We start from the raw sequence: 20,754 nt of genomic DNA on the forward strand, positions 1-20,754 counted from the left end.
TCCCTCTCTCTTCCTCTCTGAAATTAATACAAATATATTTAAGAAAAAGAAAAGATTGCTCTATCCTTTAATTAATTAATTTTCAAGTTAAGGCGAAGAAAACTTACTCTGCATCCTGAATGGGCTTTGGGTGACTCACTCGCAAGCTAGAGTGGCAAGTGGCGAGAGAGTCATAGAGAAGAAAGAGACGTTAGGAAACCCTGAGGTTATAGTGAAGCCAGTTACCAATGCCAGGAATGAACTGGGAGTGAAAAGAAAAGCCTTGAGCAGGAGGAAAAGAGCCCCGTATTGGTCCTCCTAACCGCAGTCCTGAGCAGGAAAAGTCAGCCACTGCCGCAGCACCGCTCCTCCGCCTTGAGCTCTGCCACTCACGTCCCCTCCCCAGGGGTCTCTTCATCCGGGGGCGCCCCCACCTTAGGGCCTTCTTCCTCACAGATGCCTGCCTTCCCCCCGCGCCCGCCTCAGTACTTGTACCTGCAGATTTCAACCGGTCTCCTCAGTGCCCCGGGGGCGGCCCCGCCCCCCGAGAAGCCCCGCCCCTCGCGCGCAGCCCCGCCCCTCGCGCGCAGCCCCGCCCCCTAGAAGCCCCGCCTCTCGCGCGCAGCCCCCCCTGAGAAGCCCCGCCTCTCGCGCGCAGTCCCGCCCCTCGCGCGCAGCCCCGCCCCCCGCCCAGCCCCGCCCCTCGCGCCCAGCCCCGCCCCCCGAGAAGTCCCGCCCCTCGCGCCCAGCCCCGCCCCCTGGGTCCTCCGCGTGCCAGTTGCCACCGGTTGGAACCCAACCTCCTGGCCGGCGACGCGCGAGGCGCCCGTCTCCGGGTTCGGGTTCCAAGGCAGAATCCCTGAGGACTGAAAAGCCCGCGCGGGCGGAAGGGATTCACTTCAAGAACCTCGAAGGCTGTGGGTACGGGCGGGGTTTGCAGCAAAAAAGGACGCGTGTGAGGAATCTGAGGGAAGGCGCCTGGGTTCCTTCGTGCTTAAGGCTCGGTGGCGGTGGCAGGGCCCTCACCCCGGGAGGGATTTCCAGCATCCGATGTTAAATCCGGTCGGGCCTGCGTCCTGCAGACCCTCAGCCTCCTCCTGAGGGAATCGGTCAGGAAAATGCCGCCAAGCCGGCCAGGCCGCGGCTGAGGGTGCCGGCCCGCGCTCCCTGCACCCCGCGCTCCCCGCCCTCCGCCTGGGCGCCTGAGGCTGAGGGCCCGGGAGCCCTCCCGCGGTTCAGTCCCTCACTTGCCACTGAGAGGGAGAGAGAACAACCTTTTCGTTTTTTCAGGGGGAGAAGAAACGGGTGATTTTTGTTTTCGTCCCGGAGGGCAGTCTGAGGAACTTTGGGGAATAATGTGTATGATTAACTGAGGCACAGCACCCAGGAGACCCCAGTGCACGGCCTCGTTTCCTCGCTGCCTCGGTGTGTAGGTGGCAGCAGCCACACCTCTCCCGGCGGTTTGTTCCCCTCGGCTAGGCCCCAAGCCCCGACTTAGTGTTAAGTGAGGAGACGGAATAGACCCCCAAAAAGGAGTTACTTGGACCACATTTTATTCTAATAAATACAGCCATGGCTTGTAGATTCCTGAGGTCTTAAAACAACAGCTTCAGTGTTAAATGGCTGTTGGATTCTGTTTCTTGGCCCTAATGTTATCATATGCTCGGCCTGCACACTCTGGCTTTGTCCGGAAGGTCCTCGGGAAGGTCGTTAGGCTGCCTGGTCTAATTAGCATATTATGCTTTTATTATTATAGCCCACAGGCCCTGTGCACAAAATGTGTGCGTGGGTAGGGTCCCTGGGCCTGGCCAGCCATCAGGGCCGATTGGGGGGGGGGAGGGCCTTCCGTCTGCGCCGCCCCCTGGTGGTCAGCGCACGTCATAGCAAGTGCTCGAACCCATCCAACTCCCAAGGGGACACATTGCATATTATTAGTCTTTTATATACATAGAGAGAGAGTAGCCACTGTAATTTTAAATCTTCATAAAATTAGTAAATGCAAAATACACCTAATCTTCTATGAAGCAAAAAGATACATGTTACAAGAGAGCCCATTCATAATTAACTAGCAGAAAGGTATTCATATTTTTATGAGGAAAATAAAATCTCTCTATTGAGGGTAGACTAAGTTCTAGGAGCCAGGGAGGATACAGGAAGAACGACACAAGGTCAAAGTTCTTAGAGTGTTATTAACCTAAACATGAAAGGTTAAATAGCAGTATGCAATTCTAGATAACATTTCAAGATAACAAAAAAGATGGCAAACAGTCATAATTAGCTGTGCTATAGGAAATCAAAAGATATAAAAATAAATGACCACTTTTGAGGAGAGAGAGAAGAAACTCAAATCCCCACCCCACATACATCCGCACGAAGGAGATAATGCCACATGCTCAGCAGAAAGATTATCGGCTGGCCAAGCCATTCCAAACTAAATGTTTCTCTAATTATCCTTCTGGACTTTGAAATAAAATCAAGGAGGCCTCTGGGCAAGGGATTTTTGTACTGTACAATCTATGACTACTTCTTAAATCATATTTCTTATTTTCCCAGAATTGGGTGGTGGTGTTTTTTTCTGCTGCTCTCCTTTCAATATGAAGGAGGATCAAGTTGTGCTGGAGGAACCAGGATTCCAAGATGATGAGGTATGGCAAGAATATTGAAAGATATGCAGACAGTCAGGCCACAAAAATGAAGTTCCCTCTGTTAGCAACGATATTTAGAAACTGAATAGAAATAAAACCTAGTTCTAGAGAGAGGCAATATTACAAATATGTAGCAACTTGTTTAGCAAGAGGTGCTAAGATTAGCTACTTAGCAACTGGCATGGGATAATTGCAATAACTCAACCACTGGTATGGCCACACTGGTTCCTGTGTATACCGGTAACACATAGCAGAGGAAGGAGTGCAAGGTCTGGGGGGGAAGAAGGTTGAGAAAACATTTTTTAAAATAGGTTAAATGTTGTTCCATTCCTGTGGGTGAAGGTCTTAGGCCGGTGAGGGCAAACCTTTTGAGCTCGGCGTGTCAGCCTTTTGAAAAACCCTAACTTAACTCTGGTGCCGTGTCACATATAGAAATTTTTGATATTTGCAACCATAGTAAAAGATTTATATTTTTGATATTTATTTTATATATTTAAATGCCATTTAACAAAGAAAGATCAAAAAAATGAGTTCGCGTGTCACCTCTGGCACGCATGTCATAGGTTCGCCATCACTGTCTTAGACCATGACAAAACTGTTAGATTTTTCTACCTCTTTGGATGTTAGCTCTTCTAAGTATGTAACAAAGTGCTTGTAAAAATATTATTGATCGTATCTCTGTCTGGAGAAGTGGAATTTTAGGAATTTGGAGTGACCATAATATTGAATTAACTCTTTAAAAGGTGCTAAACAATGTAATATGAATAATCAAAACTTCATTTTTTTTCTGTTTGCTCTCCTTTAGGAATCTTTGTTTCAAGACATTGACCTGTTACAAAAACATGGAATTGTAAGTACTTTTTTTTTTTTTAAATATATTTTATTGATTCTTTACAGAGAAGAAGGGAGAGAGATAGAGAGTTAGAAACATCGATCAGCTGCCTCCTGCACATCTCCTACTGGGGATGTGCCCGCAACCCAGGTACATGCCTTTGACCGGAATCGAACCTGGGACCCCTCAGTCCTCAGGCCGACGCTCTATCCACTGAGCCAAACCGGCCTCGGCAGTAAGTACTTTTTTTAATGCTGTGTGAAATTGTCCAATTCAGGGTTTCTCAGCCTTGACCCTATTGAACATTTGAGACTGGGCGATTCTTTGTTGTGGGGAGCTGTCCTATGCATTGTAGGGTGTTTAGCAGCATCCTGGCTCCTAACCACTCACTATATCCAGTAGCACAACTAAAATTTGTCCAGACATTGTCCAGTATCCCCAGGGGGCAAAACTGCCCACGTTTGAGAACCGCTGGTTCAACTGGAGGTACTGCAAGCTCTCTGCACCTACTGTCTTCAACAGCAGAAAATTCACTTCTGTGTCAGATGATTAGAGTAAATGATGTTTACAGAAATCCAGACTGAAAATAACAAACTAAATGAACTTCAACAGCAATTAGTTGATAGAAAACTTCTGTGACATTAACTTTTGGAGCCTCACATTTTATCTCTTTCGGTTAGATTTAGAAAATAGGAGCAAAAGAAAATTCTGGTCCTTTGGTGATGTAGTTATTTGCATTCACCAAGGGTAGAAGGGGAAAAAATCCTTAAAAAATTAAAATAATATATTAGTAATGAAGTTTTGTAGAAGGAAGGAGCTGAACTGAGGGGGTGAATGTGTGATAAATTAGCTAGCTTTTCTACCAACAGACTTTTCTTTTGAATTCCTTGTTACATTGCCATGGTCCCACTAATATTCTTGGGAAATCAGGGCACAGCCAGAACATTTGGCCGTGTGCTGGGTATGTTCTACTCGTATTTCCAGAACATTTGGCTACATGGTGGGTGGGTTCCACCTGGTTGCTTGTATAAAATTGGCATCACGGTGGAAGGAGATGGACACAAAGTGCATGACATACTATGGGAATTTTTCAGGCTGGTATTTTATCAATCTGCTCCATTCTTTTACTTACAGAACGTGGCTGACATTAAAAAACTGAAGTCAGTAGGAATCTGTACCATCAAAGGGATACAAATGACAACAAGAAGAGCCCTATGCAATGTCAAAGGGCTCTCAGAAGCAAAAGTGGACAAGATTAAAGAGGCAGCCAACAAACTTATTGTAAGCAAAATCCATACTTTGTTGTTTTAGCTTAGAAGGGCTCTGTGAGTTTCTGTAGCCTTTTTCATTATGAACACTAGAAACCATTGTGGGAACTCTTAAGTTACTATAGATCATAGTGTACTATTCTCCCCGATTAATTTCTGAAAGATTGAGGCAGGGTTAACAGACCTAGAACACTATGAAGGTAATTATTTTTACCAAACTTTCCTTTTTGTCTCTCTTTATATTTCCTTTTCTCTGCCTTTTCTTCTCCTTTTTATTTACTTTTTTATATTCCTCCTCCTTATTTTTGTTTTGTCTTCTCAAATGTATCATAGCTGTTGCAATGCACTCAGCACCAAAGAAGTTACTTTCCCCTGGTATAGACCAATTGATAAGAGAGCATTGGGTTAGAAAAAGACTAACAACAGATGTATACAGTTGAGATAGATAGGACCAAGAATATGCTCACTGTGGCAGCTGAGCCAAACCCATACCTTGTAAGTGAGCCCACAAAGTGAGAGGTCCATGCTGCTGTCAGGCTCCAAGAAAAGCATATGCTTTGATTCAAGCTTTTGTGTAGAGCTTTTGGGGCCACTGAACCTAGGTAGGGTGGCTCAAGAGGCTGTATTCTTAAACATGACCTTGTGCTGCCTTCAAAGACAAATGAACTATAGCTTATATCAAATAATGATCCTGATAACTGCCGGGGTCCAAACCCAGCAGGTCCAGGGGTCCCCAAAGGTGTGGACGGAGTCGGCGAAGAAGGAATGACACGGAGACAGTGTTCAGTTGATCAGCAGCCTACCCAGGATCTCTAGCCCGGATCTCCAGCCAAGTTCTGGTCTGGATCTCCAGAGAGGTTCTGCTTCGGATCTCCAGCCAGGTTCTGTGGCCATGTTCCTCACTAGGTTCTCCAGCCAGGTTCTCCAGCCAGGTTCAGTCACCAGGTTCTAGTCAGGTTCTCTTGCCAATTTCTGTAGTCAGGTTCAGTCCAAGATCTTTTGCCATGTTCTCTCCAGCGAAGTTCTTCTGTCTGTAGGTTCTGTGTAGGTTCTGTCTGTAGGTTCTCTCTTCTAATTTCTGTCTCTTTCTGTCTTGTTACATCTGTATTTATACCAGTTGATTCAATCCTATCAATCTCTATTACAAAGGTTAGGGCGTTTCTTATCTCCATTCCAGGGAGTAAAGATTATGTAGCTTAAGCATGATTGTTCATAGTTAAAGTGATTAATTACCCGCCTGGCACTTAGTTGAGGGGTTTTATTCCCTCCCTAACTTCAGGGGAAAATCCCTACCTGGGGATTCAACCTTTCTCGGAGAGGTGACCTTGGTTAAAACACAGCGCCACGAAGGTGAGCAAACATATTAAGAACAGTATGCTATATATGCCAGGTCCCTTGAAACAGCAAGGATGGACTGGCTCCTGGCAAATTCCCCCTTTTTTATTTTTTAAAAGCAGTCATTAAAAAGAAAAACCTCAAATGCTCTCTTATATCCATTTTAAGAGTAGGATTGGCGCTTTCCGCTATTACCTGAGTCCTGATCTATCATCCCAGGGAGAGCTTGCCAATCCTGCACTTTCCCAGGGTAGAAAGGCTGCAGTGGGGTTAAGGATAAGACTCCTTGGGCCTACCTTCTCCCATGCCATTACATTTACCTTTCCTTCCTCAGAAAAGCATGGACATACTTCTTGTATAAAAACGTTCTGTCTGACTGGGAGTAACCTTAATTCCTCTGCTAGCAAGCATATATGTTAAAAGATCAATACAGAGTCTTTTTTCTTTAGACTCAGTATGGCACATCTTCTTAATCTAAAGATCAATACAGAGTCTTCTTTCTTTGGACTCAGTATGGCACATCTTCTCAATGTAAGGATCAATACAGAGTCTTCTTTCTTTGGACTCAGTATGGCACATCTTCTCAATGTAAGGATCAATACAGAGTCTTCTTTCTTTGGACTCAGTATGGCACATCTTCTCAATCTAAGTTCTGTACTATCCACCTTCTTACCCTACTTATCCTCTATAGGGGGGTCTGTAGCACCCTGGTGGAGTCCTATCCGTCCTGAGCGTGGGGGTTCTCAATGCGGGGGGGGGGGGTGCTTACCTAGGGGAATCCTTTTGCAGGGGTTCCCAAAGGTGTGGACGGAGTCGGCCAAGACTACCCACCCTTTTCCTATGGTGGAGTCCTATCCGTCCCGAGTGCGGGGCGCTTACCTAGGGGTCCCTTGTCCCTGTTCGGGCGCCATATGCCGGGGTCCAACCCCAGCAGGTTCAGGGGTTCCCAAAGGCGTGGACGGAGTCGGCGAAGAAGGAAGGACACGGAGACAGTGTTCAGTTGATCAGCAGCCTAGCCAGGATCTCTAGCCCGGATCTCCAGCCAAGTTCTGGTCTGGATCTCCAGAGAGGTTCTGCTTCGGATCTCCAGCCAGGTTCTGTGGCCATGTTCCCTCACTAGGTTCTCCAGCCAGGTTCTCCAGCCAGGTTCAGTCACCAGGTTCTAGTCAGGTTCTCTTGCCAATTTCTGTAGTCAGGTTCAGTCCAAGATCTTTTGCCATGTTCTCTCCAGCGAAGTTCTTCTGTCTGTAGGTTCTGTGTAGGTTCTGTCTGTAGGTTCTCTCTTCTAATTTCTGTCTCTTTCTGTCTTGTTACATCTGTATTTATACCAGTTGATTCAATCCTATCAATCTCTATTACAAAGGTTAGGGCGTTTCTTATCTCCATTCCAGGGAGTAAAGATTATGTAGCTTAAGCATGATTGTTCATAGTTAAAGTGATTAATTACCCGCCTGGCACTTAGTTGAGGGGTTTTATTCCCTCCCTAACTTCAGGGGAAAATCCCTACCTGGGGATTCAACCTTTCTCGGAGAGGTGACCTTGGTTAAAACACAGCGCCACGAAGGTGAGCAAACATATTAAGAACAGTATGCTATATATGCCAGGTCCCTTGAAACAGCAAGGATGGACTGGCTCCCGGCAAGATAACCAAGTCTATAGTTTTTGGCAGCATTTAAAATTAAAATCATCATCTTACACCCTTTTAAAACCCTTCCTTTTTGTCTTTCTGAAGGAGCCAGGATTCTTGACTGCATTTGAGTATAGTGAGAAGAGGAAAATGGTTTTCCATATCACCACTGGGAGCCAGGAATTTGAGTGTGTATCTCATATATTTTATAACCACTAAGCACAGTCTTTGAAATACTATATTTATTTTTCTCTATCTGGCTGTTGTTTCTACCAAAGGTAATACAAATAGCTTCTTCTTTTGAAATAGTTTTTTGTGTGTGTGTTTTGTTTTTTTTTCAAAAGGCAACTGTAGCAAATAAATTTTAAGCTACTTCTGGAAACGATTAAATTTCTTACAAGAACTTCAGACCAAAAATATATAGTTTCTGGAATCAGCCTAATTTTTAAAATTAGCTCAAACTAAATTTTAAAATAATTTTAAAAAATAATTTAACTTATCATTTCCTTTATCCTAATATCTACTTTTCGTGTTTCTTAGTATATTTTTTTAAAAATATATTTTATTGATTTTTTACAGAGAGGAAGGGGAGAGAGATAGAGAGTTAGAAACATCGATCAGCTGCCTCCTGCACATCTCCCACTGGGGATGTGCCCACAACCCAGGTACATGCCCTTGACCGGAATCGAACCTGGGACCTTTCATTCCACAGGCCGACGCTCTATCCACTGAGCCAAACCGGTTTTGGCGCAGTATATTTTTTAAAAATTGAATAGTTGATTTTTAGAAACATAGTTCCAGCACAATATGAAAAACCCAGTTAATAATAAGACTATTTAGTCAAACTCCAATTCAGCTCTACCAGAACTGAGACATAAGGCTTATAATGCCCATTTCCTATTGGTACCAGAAATAAGAACAGCAGGGCTTACAAGTTGTTCTGTTGACCCACCAGCCTTCACACAGTAGAACCTGTGATTTAATAGGTGGTGTACCATTTGTTCAGCCAAGAATTCCTGTTCCTGTTAAATAGATATAGATAGACAGATAGATATAGAAAGAAATGATATTAATGCTTTCTCCTTTCTTAATTTCTCTGTTTCTGTTCCTGTTACTAATGCTTGCTTTCTATATCCAGTAAGTTGCTAGGAGGTGGAATTGAAAGCATGGCAATCACAGAAGCTTTTGGAGGTAAGCAGAACCTTAATATTTTGTTATTGGGGAAAAATTATACATATATACATATATATACACAAACATATGTATATAATTAAATAAACCAGTAGTAAATTATATCTAATTTAGAACTTATGTTTAAATATCAATTCTCATAATACAGGATTATTTTGTGCTATAATTAAAATATATTCCAACATTAATAGATGGGTCTTATTGACATTTTTCATTGTTTCATCTCTGACTTCTATAGAAGATAGTAGAATTTTTTTGCATTCTTTCAAAAGATAGTTGAATAAGGAAACATCTTATTTCTAAGAAATGCATGTTGAGTGAACATAGTAGATTTTCTCTTCCCTGTTTATATCCTCTATTTTTTCTTCAAAACAATTCATACATAACTATATTACATACTGTGCCTGACTATTCCAGTACTTGCAGCCCTAGGGGAATTAAATATGTTGTTTAGTTGATGTTTTTGTTGACTTAGAAAAATATATCTGGTTTTCATTATTTCTATTTTTATTAACTTAGTCTTAGTGGCTTATTGTCTTTTTTTGGGGGGGGGGATTTTTTTTTTAATTAAATCTTTATTGTTCAGATTATTACATTTGTTCCTTTTTTTCCCCCCCATAACTCCCCTCCTCCCAGTTCCCGCCCCACCCTCCGCCCTCACTCCCCACCCACTGTCCTCATCCATAGGTGCACGATTTTTGTCCAGTCTCTTCCCACATCTCCCACACCCCTTTCCCCCCCAAGAATAGTCAGTCCATTCCCTTTCTATGTCCCTGATTCTATTATAATCACCAGTTCATTCTGTTCATCAGATTATTTATTCACTTGATTCTTAGATTCACTTGTTGATAGATGCATATTTGTTGTTCATAATTTGTATCTTTACCTTTTTCTTCCTCTTCTTCTTCTTAAAGGATACCTTTCAGCATTTCATATAATCCTGGTTTGGTGGTGATGAACTCCTTTAGCTTTTCCTTATCTGTGAAGCTCTTTATCTGACCTTCAATTCTGAATGATAGCTTTGCTGGATAAAGTAATCTTGGTTGTAGGTTCTTGGTATTCATCACTTTGAATATTTCTTGCCACTCCCTTCTGGCCTGCAAAGTTTCTGTTGAGAAATCAGCTGACAGTCGTATGGGTATTCCCTTGTAGGTAACTGAGTTTCTTTCTCTTGCTGTTTTTAAGATTCTCTCTTTATCTTTTGCTCTTGGCATTTTAATGATGATGTGTCTTGGTGTGGTCCTCTTTGGATTCCTTTTGTTTGGGGTTCTCCGCGCTTCTTGGACCTGTAAGTCCATTTCTTTCACCAGGTGGGGGAAGTTTTCTGTCATTATTTCTTCAAATAGGTTTTCAATATCTTGCTCTCTCTCATCTTCTGGCACCCCTATAATTCTGATGTTGGTACGCTTGAAGCTGTCCCAGAGGCTCCTTACATTATCCTCGCATTTTTGGATTCTTTTTTCATTTTGCTTTTCCGGTTGGATGTTTTTTGCTTCCTCGCATTTCAAATCATTGACTTGATTCTTGCGCTCCTCTGGTCTGCTGTCGGGCGTCTGTATAATATTCGTTATTTCAGTCCGTGTGTGCTTAATTTCTAGTTGGTTCCCCAATATAAGATCGAGGGTCTTATTAGTTTTCGTGTAGATCTCATTAAGTTTATCGGCAGCTTCTAAACAGTTCTTGAGAGACCTTAAAAGTGTGGTTCTGAACTCTATTTCTTCCATTGACAATTTTGTCCTGTTTCTTTGTCTCCGCATTTTGTTATGCTTCCTTGGTGCACCCCCTAGTGGTCTTTGTTCGCAGTCTTATAGATAAATCTTGATTGTTGTAGCTAATTCCAGGGTGGGTTTGACCTCCAGGCCAAGTGGCTATGAGAATCAGCTGTGTCAGCAGTGAGAGAACTTCTGTCCTCTAGGGAGGTGCTAATCTAGCCTTTGCCTGAGGCTATCCGGCAAATGCCTCTGTGCAGGGCTTGGGCGGGGCGGGTCGCACAGGATCAACAGGGTGGGCCGGAGAGAGCAGTTATGGCGGCTCTCAGTCCTGTCCCAAGGGGCTCTGCCTCTCTGAGTCCCAGCACCCGCTGCAAAGCTCGGAGAGAAAGCTGCCCTCGCTCTGACCGAAGCCAGACAGTCCTGCTTCTCCCGTTTGAGTCTGGGTCCCTAAAGACTCGCCTGGATCTGGTGCTCAGAGTCTGCGACTCCCTCCCGATTGAAAACAACAACCGCGCCCTCCGCCGCCAGCCCGCTCCGCGCACTCCGCACCTCAGAATTTGACTTCAGCACTGCGCTTCCTCTGAGTGTCCGTATGCGTTTCTCTTTCCTCCTAGTTGTAGGACTTCCACTCAGCCAGCGTTCCTGTGGTTCTGGGTGATGTCCCTTCCGTTTTTTGGTTTCACTTTTGAAGTAGTTGTTCAAAGCAGCAAACTCCGGCGTTAACCTATGCCGCCATCTTGGTTCTCCAGCTTATTGTCTTGTATGTGTATTTATATTTGTGAGATCATTGCTTGACTTTAATCTGTGGGAGGTCAGTGGGCCAAAAGTGGTGAGAGTGCAAGTTTTCCTCCAGAGAGAATTTGCTGTTTTGGTGGCTAGGGCAGTGATGGCGAACCTATGACATGCATGTCAGAGGTGACACGTGAACTCATTTTTTTGGTTGATTTTTCTTTGTTAAATGGCATTTAAATATCCTATCCAAAAAATGAGAAAAATGGTAATTGGCGTACAATGATACCCTTTTCATTGGCTAATCAGGGCTATATGCAAATTAACTGCCAACTAAGATTGGCAGTTAACTGCCAACTAAGATTGGCAGTTAACTGCCAACAAGATGGCGGCTAATTTGCATACGTAGGCACAATGCAGGGAGGTGGAAGGGAAAGCAGGAAGAAGCTCCCTGCCACTGACAGTGATCGGAAACCCATGGGGGAGGTAAGAGCTGGGGGGCAGGGCAAAGGCGGCCCTGGGGCCGCCTTTGCCCTGCCCCCCAGCCATGATCGGAGAATCAGGCGCCTTTGCCGCCCTGGCCGGTGATAGCAGGAAGTAGGGGTGGAGCCAGCAATGGGAGCTGGGCACGGTCGAAGCTGGCAGTCCCAGGAGCTAGGGGTCCCTTGCCTGGGCCTAAAGCGGAGCCCACGATCGCGGGGCCACTGCAGCTGCGGGTCCCCGCTGCCCGGGCCGGGCGCCTAGGCCAGAGGCGTTAGGCCTGGGAAGGGGCGGAGCCTGCAACCGCGGGGAGCTGGGGGTCCCCTGCCCAGGCCTGACACCTCTGCCGGAGGCCTCAGGCCTGGTCAAGGGGCCGATCCGGTGATTGGTGATCGGAGGGTGATGAGGGTCAACTCCTCTGGCCGAGGCATCAGGCCTGGGTGGGGGGCGGAGCCGGGGATTGGGGGGATATGATGGTCCCCTTGCCCAGGCCTGAAGCCTGGGTCAGAGGCGTCAGGCTTGGGCGGGGGGTGGAGCAAGTGATCAGAGGGAGATGGGGGTCCCCTGCCCAGGCATGATTCCTGGGCCAGAGGCCTCAGGCCTTGGCGGGGGCCAGAGCCAGTGATCGGGGGGAGATGGGGGTCCCCTGTCCAAGCCTGACACCTCTGGCGGAGGCGTCAGGCCTGGGCAAGGGGCCGATCAGGCGATCGGAGGGTGATGGGGGTCTACGCCTCTGGCCGAGGCATCAGGCCTGGGCTGGGGGCAGAACCAGTGATGGGGGGAAATGAGGGTCCCCTGCCCAGGCCTGACGCCTCTGTCAGAGGCGTCAGGCCTGGGCAAGGGGCCGATCCTGTGATTTGAGGGTGATGGGGGTCAACGCTTGAGGGCTCCCAGTATGTGAGAGTGGGCAGGCTGGGCTGAGGGACACTCCCCCCCCCCCCCCCACACACACCCAGTGCACGAATTTCGTGCACCGGGCCCCTAGTATAAAATAAATATCAAAAATATAAGTCTTTGTTTTACTATGGTTGCAAATATTAAAAAATTTCTATATGTGACACGGCACCAGAGTTAAGTTAGGGTTTTTCAAAATGCTGACACGCTGAGCTCAAACAGTTCGCCATCACTGGGCTAGGGCATACCACCAGTATGAGACTACTTCAGTTCCCCTTTGAGGATCTCAGTTCAGTGGGAGAACCCCAGGCTCTCCTATCGTAGGTAGGGTCTTAAACTCTCGTTTATATGATTATTCCTAAGGAAAACTTTGTTTAACTTAATCTTTATCTAAAGGACAATTCTGTGAAAAAAATACCTTTAAAAGTTATTTTTACTACTGGTATTCATATATACAGAATCCATTCATGATGTGGTACTTTATGTGTAAAATTTGACACTTGGAAAAGAAAACTATACTCTGAGGCCATGTTTTATTATTTATGAAAATATCTAAAATTTAACTATGTGTTTTTGTTTTCTATATTTTCACAGAATTTCGTACTGGAAAAACCCAGCTCTCTCATACACTCTGTGGTAAGGATACATAACAACAGTAATAACAAAGCCCCAGCCAGTTTGGCTCAGTGTATAGAGCATCGGCCCTTGGACTGAAGGCTCTCGGGTTCAATGATGGTCAAAGGCACATACCACAGTTGCAGGCTCCATCCCTGGCCCTGGTCAGGGCACCTGCCAGAGGCAACCATTCGATGTGTCTCTCTTACATCGATGTTTCTCTCTCTGTCTCTCCCTCTCCCTTCCACTCTCTAAAAATCAATGGAAAAATATTCTCTGGTGAGGATTAATAACAACAACAAATAATAATAATAACAAAAATAACCATAGCTATCACTTACTAACTTGTGCCTGATACTTTGTTTATTTATTTTTAAATATATTTTTATTGATTTCAGAGAGGAAGGAAGAGGTTAGAGAGGGAGAGAGAAACGTCAATGATGAGAGAGAATCATTGATTGGCTGCCTCCTGCACACCCCCTACTGGGGATTGAGCCAAAAACCCAGGCTGCACCCTTGACCAGACTCAAACCCGGGACCCTTCAGTCCGCAGGCCATTGATCTATCCCCATGATGGCGAACCTATGACACGCGTGTCAGAGGTGACACGCAAACTCATTTTTTTGGTTGATTTTTCTTTGTTAAATTGCATTTAAATATATAAAATAAATATCAAAAATATAAATCTTGCTGAAACTGGTTTGGCTCAGTGGATAGAGCGTCGGCCTGTGGACTCAAGGGTCCCTTCCGGTCAAGGGCATGTACCTGGGTTGCAGGCACATCCCCAGTGGGAGATGTGCAGGAGGCAGCTGATCGATGTTTCTCTCTCATCGATGTTTCTAACTCTCTATCTCTCTCCTTTCCTCTCTGTGAAAAATCAATAAAATATATTTTTAAAAAATATACATATATATATAAATCTTTTTTTTACTATGCTTGCAAATATCAAAAAATTTCTATTTGTGACACGGCACCAGAGTTAAGTTAGCGTTTTTCAAAATGCTGACACGCCGAGCTCAAAAGGTTCGCCATCACTGGTCTATCCACTGAGCCAAACCAGTTAGGGCGTGCCTGATACTTTATATAATCTCATGTAATCTGAACAGATTTACAAGGAAAATGAATCTCAGAGAGGTTAACTGCCCATAGTTACACAGATACCAAAGCTAGTCTTTGAATGTGTGATGTTTAAGGTGATATGCTGCACTCTGAACACCTGTATAGAAATAGGGATGAGGTAAGTGGGTATATGAGTGTGTTGGTGGAGAGAAGGTTTCACTGTCTCAATTTTTCCCATTCTGTCTTTTATGTTGTATCTTCAAGAATGTCACAAAATCTATTGAGGCCTAGAATCCCATGGAGTAAAGTTAGCCCTAAGACAGACTTAAAAATAAATTTTTCTAAAACAGAGTAAGTAAAACACCTCCTTTTGCACAAAGACATTACTGTGCATTTCTTTGACTTAAGTACAAGGGGCATGGCAAAATGGGTAAGAAAGGGATTCTGGAACCAAAATACCTGGCTTCATTCTTGACTCTACCATTAATAGCTGTGTGACTTGGGCAAGTTGCTTCACCTTCCTAATTGTTCCCATCAATAAAATAGGAATAATGATAGTACCAAATTTACAGTTGTTTTGAAAAAATAAATGAAATAATGCATGTACTTAATGTAAAAATAATTCCTTAGTATGAGCTACCACTACATAAGAAAGAAAATGCATTTTAAATTTTGACTAAAATTAATCAAAATATTAAATAGATTATACAGCATAAATTATATTTGTGATTATTTTTTGTAGGAAGAAAGTTAGTAAATTCTATTTTTATTTTTTAGGAGAACTATCTTTCGTGAATGTCTCCCCTTGTGAGAGATGTTGACATTCTCTGTTGAATTACTATTCTGCTGGCAGAATGCTTTAATTTTGCCATTGCTTAGTAATATAAAAATATAACATGCTCATTAGAAACTAAAGGATCATGATTCTTTGCTAGCTTAACTAAAGAACTGCAACCAGCATAAATCCCATGTTAATTCATATATTTGTATAAAGTGTATTCATTCCTATTAATATTAATTAACTCTTAATTGCTTCCTAGTGACAGCTCAACTTCCAGGAGCAGGTGGCTACTCAGGAGGAAAGATTATCTTCATCGATACAGAAAATACTTTGTAACCTTTTTATTTAAACAACTTGCTGTCATAGTAGTGTGATATAGTACTGTTACTATATAATAGTTTGTTTAAATATATCGTTTTTATAATCATCTCGGAAACCAGCAATAATGAGAAAAGCCAAGGGGAAAACAATTGCTGGTCAAGGTCTCAAATCACTTTTTTTTTTTTTAAAATATATTTTATTGATTTTTTACAGAGAGGAAGGGAGAGAGATAGAGAGCCAGAAACATCGATGAGAGAGAAACATCGATCAGCTGCCTCCTGCACATCCCCCACTGGGGAAGTGCCCGCAACCCAGGTACATGCCCTTGACCGGAATCGAACCTGGGACCCCTCAGTCCGCAGGCCGATGCTCTATCCACTGAGCCAAACCGGTTTCGGCTCAAATCACTTTTTATTTAAAAAGATTTCATTTCTCTGGAAGGATTTGCTGTGAAATTGACAAAACAAATACATGAGAGTAAAATACATATTCATTTTTAATCCTCTTCTCCAAATATTCTATGTAATAAAAGGGTAATATGCAAATCGACTGAATGGTGCAACGAACAGTCGCTATGACATGCATTAACCACCTGGGGCAGATGCTCAATGCAGGAGCTTCCCCCTGGTGGTCAATGCACTCCCACAGGGTGAGCGCCGCTCAGCCACAAGCCTGACAGCACTAAGGATGTCCAACATCCCCCGAGGGCAAAAGGGCACAGGCCGGGCTGAGGGACTCCCATGCCCACCCCAAGTGCACGAATGTTTTACACCGGGCCTCTAGTTTTACTTATAATTAGACAGAAGATTATTGACTCACTCAGAGTGTGGTCCAAAATAAGGGGAAATGTATGAAAGGAACACAAGCACAGAAGGGAAAAGGGCAGAACCTATTTAGATAACAAAGAATTTGTTTGAAGTGGAAGGTATTCCAGAATGCAAGGCTGGTAAGGTGATTTGGGTCTTAGACATAAAGGGCTTTAAAATCAGATGGATGGTGAGTGTAAATTAGATACTTTTGCAATATTCTAGGCAAGTAGTGAGAACTTGATCTAGGTTGGAAATAGTAGGAATAAAAAGAAAAGGACAAGAAATATTAGGGAGGAAAATTGATAGGACTTGATGACTGTATTTGGTAGACAAAGGAAAGGTGAGAGAAACCACACAAGGTTTTTTGTGTAGATAATGGGAGAATCATGATGCTAATGACAGAATTGAGCAGATCATATTTCAGAAAAAAGGTGATTTTTCATTTTAATGTGTTGAATGTGAGGTACAGGAAGACATTCAAATGACAATTGCAAACACTGGACTCATCTTAAGAAAGGAATAGGACCCAGAGATATGGATGTAATAGCCAAGGGGGCAAGAGAACTTAGAGAGAAGAGAGAACTGAGAATACAACTTTGGGGTATGCCAGTATTTAGAAAGAAGGACTTAAAAAGAAGAAACCATGGAGATAGAGGAAGTAGGAGGAAATCTGGATGTGAAGGATAAACAAAAAGAAGAGTTTCAATTATTTAGACTTAACTATTAAGACTCTCCTTTTCTTTATTCATTATTGTTTTTCGCATCCCAAATCTTTATTTCTGTTTTCCTGGAGTACCTACTCAAGTCATTTTATCAGAAAAGTAATGAGGTGGTAAACTTGAGCTCTGGCATTATTTTGCTTTCACTCTTGAATGTTCATTTGGTCTGTCATATACAAATTTGCATGGTATATTTCTATCCTATTGGGTATTCGCTCCCTCTATGCCCACCTCACAGTGTTTCTGGATCATATAAATCCTCTAAATTTACTACCCAAAAAAACTCCAGTAGAAGAAAAACACCAGAGAACTGTTTGCAGAATACTTTATTTGGAAATACTGGGCATAAGAAGACTCTGAAGGAAATTTCTAATTTGGGGAAGGAGGGTGGAATGTTGTATAGGGCTGTAATGAGAAGAGCTCAGCTGAGCTCCAGCTAGTTTCAGAAATAGCTGTTTAAGGATGGTTCTTGGAGAGGGAGGAATTGTTCTTACAGATTAGAAACCATTGTTTGGGCAATTTGGATTTTATCAAGAATGGTAAAGAGAAACAGGAGCCAAGTCCTAAGAACAAGTAGGGAGGGACAAGGACACACGAGTGCCTCAGAATGTTTTCATTCTTTCAGTGTCTCTTACATGTATTTGGTTCTCTCTTGATATTTTTCTTTTTAATGTTTATATTTTGCCTACTTAATTATGTTTTATGCTTACCTTTTGGTGTGGATTATCTTATGACTCCTTATATGCACCATAATGCCTTGCATTGGTAATTTATGATTATGGTGATTTATTCCATATGGTGTTCAGTTAATAAATATTTGTAGATTGATTTGAACTTCCCTTCAGCATAAGCACAATTTTTATACTTCTGGTTACATAGTAACCAAGTTTTTGTAAACACTGACATGGTGAAAAATGTTTTTACTCATTTACAGTTTAGATAGATCTAAGTGATGATTAGCATCTTCCAGAATACCTTTGCAGGTACACTGAATTTGCTTTCCTATGAATTTACTAATTTCAGAAAATTAACACAACTCCTTAGAAAAAGGTTGGTAATTCCCTTTTGAAGTTACCTTTCTGACCCTTTGGTTCATGTAGTCAATTTACCATTCACTGGCAAAACATGATTAATGGTATATTAAGCTATTTCATATTGAACAATGAGGAGTATGAACTGAGTGAATTAATTCACTTTGAAGCAACTTAAATTATAATTCAGTGATATTATCTTCCTAGAATACATCTATTATAGAATTGAGAACAAAAGAGATTCACCAGTCTTAATATTTAGTTTTTCTCTTGTAATTGATTTGCTGCATATCCTGAGTCATTTGCTTAATCTCTGTCTGTCCTCATTTGTAAAATGTAATATAGGCCATACAAGTGGCTTCCATGGTTATTGTAAAAATTAGATAATTTAACATTTAAATGTTTACGGCCTTATCATTTCTCTAACCATTGTCACTACCTAAGGTATTCATTGAGGCACTTATGAAAAATAAAATGTGGTGTAGATTTGAAGTGATTATTAGTATCCTCCAGAATACCTTTGCAGGTACATTGTTTTACCTTTCTGTTCATTTCCTTACAGTATTATTTTTTGTAGTTGTCTAAACTTTCTTAAAATTGCTTTATTAGTTCCTTAATTTTGGCACCTTCCAGCCGTCCAGATCGCCTCCGGGACATTGCTGATCGCTTCAATGTAGACCATGATGCAGTACTGGACAATGTGCTTTATGCACGTGCATATACTAGTAAGAACCCCATGCAATTGGAAGCTTGGGTTGTTTTAAGGTTGGCAGCAATGATTTACTATATGAGTGATAGTTACAACTTTTTGACACTGTTATTTTCTCTCTCTTTTTTTTTTATAAATATATTTTATTGATTTTTTACAGAGAGAAAGGGAGAGAAATAGAGAGTTAGAAACATCGATCAGCTGCCTCCTGCACATCTCCTACTGGGGATGTGCCCGCAACCCAGGTACATGCCCTTGACCGGAATCGAACCTGGGACCTTTCAGTCCACAGGCCGACGCTCTATCACTGAGCCAAACCGGTTTCGGCTATTTTCTCTTTTTATTTTACTTTTCTCCAAATTAATTTAGTCAGTCCACAAATTGTATCATCATGTCTGACTGCCAGCTTAGATATTAAAATGCCATGAAATTATTTTTTACCTATATCTTTGAAATGGAGAGTAACATGGATAATGTACTTGGCATGTATGCTAATGCAGAATATGAAGTCATCCTATCTAATAACAGAGTAATATGCAAATTGACTGTCACCCCAACACACAAGATGGCCGCCCCCATGTGGACAAAGATGGCTGCCACAAGATGGCCAGCAGGAGAGGGCAGTTGTGGGGGGAAAGGCCAGCAGGGGAGGGCAGTTGGGGGCACCAGGCCAGCAGGGGAGGACAGTTGGGGGGGAAAAGGCCAGCAGGGGAGGGCAGTTGGGGGGACCAGGCCAGCAGGGGAGGGCAGTTGGGGGCACCAGGCCAGCAGGGGAGGACAGTTGGGGGGGACAAGGCCAGCAGGGGAGGGCAGTTGGGGGCAACCAGGCCTACAGGGGGGCAGTTAGGTGTCAATAAGGCTGGCAGGGGAGTGGTTAGGGGCAATCAGGCATGCAGGCAGGTGAGCGGTTGGGAGCCAGCAGTCCTGAATTGTGAGAGGGATGTCTGACTGCCCATTTAGGCCTGATACCACACCGGGCAGTTGGACATCCCAAACGGGCAGTCGGACATCCCTCGAGGGATCCCAGATTGGAGAGGGTGCAGGCTGGGCTGAGGGACATACTCTCCCCGCACCCCCAACCCGTGCACGAATTTTGTGCACCGGGCCTCTAGTCCTATATTATAAAAGCTAATATGCAAATCGACCACACTGTGGAATGAACAGTCACTGTGATACGCATTGACCACCAAGGGGCAGATGCTGAATGCAGGAGCTGCCCCCTGATGGTCAGTGCGCTCCCACAGGGGGAGCGCCACTCAGCCAGAAGCCCTGAGCCGGGCTCACGGCTGGCAAGCGCAGCAGTGGTGACAGGAGCCTCTCCTGCCTCTGCATCAGTTGGACATCTCTGACTGTGAGAGGGCACAGGCCGGGCTGAGGTACCCCCCCCGGCACTAATTTTGTGCACCGAGCCTCTAATCCTATATAATAAAAGGGTAATGTGCAAATTGACCCTAACAGCAGAGCGACTGGGAATGACTGGTCACTATGACACACACTGACCACCAGGGGGCAGACGCTCAATGTAGGAGCTGCCCCCTGGTGGTCAGCGTGCTCCCACAGGGGGAGCTCTGCTCAGCCAAAAGCCTGGCTGACGGCTGCCAGTACAGCGGTGGTGGTGTAAGCCTCTCCTGCCTCCTCAGCAGCGCTAAGGATGTCCGACTGCAGCTAGGCCTGCTCTCCGCTGGCAAGTGGACATCCCCCGAGGGCTCCCAGGCTGCCAGAGGGATGTCTGACTGCCAGCTTAGGCCCAATTCCCCGGGGAGTGGGCCTAAGCCAGCAGGTGGTCATTCCCCAAGGGGTCCCAGACTGCGAGAGGGCACAGGCTGGGCTGAGGGACCCTCCTGAGTGCACAAATTTCTGTGCACCGGGCCTCTAGTATTTAATAAAGTTAAATAATTAAATAACTAAGAAATCCTGCTGGGCTGGCGTGGCTCAGTGGTTGAGCATCAACCTATGAACCAGGAGGTCATGGTTTGATTCCTGGTCAGGACATATGCCCAGGTTTCAGGCTCAATCCC

General features: G+C 44.0%; 1 protein-coding gene across 1 annotated transcript in view; it reads left to right on the top strand.

Annotated features, from left to right (window-relative positions):
- The first annotated feature begins 2,537 nt into the window (after positions 1-2,537).
- DMC1 (DNA meiotic recombinase 1) overlaps positions 2,538-20,754 on the top strand; it is a 36,692-nt gene continuing 18,475 nt past the window's right edge. The window contains exons 1-8 of the mRNA XM_059681546.1: positions 2,538-2,624; positions 3,430-3,474; positions 4,591-4,737; positions 7,792-7,874; positions 8,825-8,877; positions 13,287-13,328; positions 15,407-15,479; positions 18,661-18,752. Coding sequence (XP_059537529.1) covers positions 2,574-2,624; positions 3,430-3,474; positions 4,591-4,737; positions 7,792-7,874; positions 8,825-8,877; positions 13,287-13,328; positions 15,407-15,479; positions 18,661-18,752 — 586 coding nt within the window. The 5' untranslated portion in view covers positions 2,538-2,573. The remainder of the gene's footprint in view (positions 2,625-3,429; positions 3,475-4,590; positions 4,738-7,791; positions 7,875-8,824; positions 8,878-13,286; positions 13,329-15,406; positions 15,480-18,660; positions 18,753-20,754) is intronic.

This window comes from Myotis daubentonii, chromosome 2 (assembly GCF_963259705.1).
Source record: "Myotis daubentonii chromosome 2, mMyoDau2.1, whole genome shotgun sequence".
NCBI classification, from domain to species: Eukaryota; Metazoa; Chordata; class Mammalia; order Chiroptera; family Vespertilionidae; genus Myotis; species Myotis daubentonii.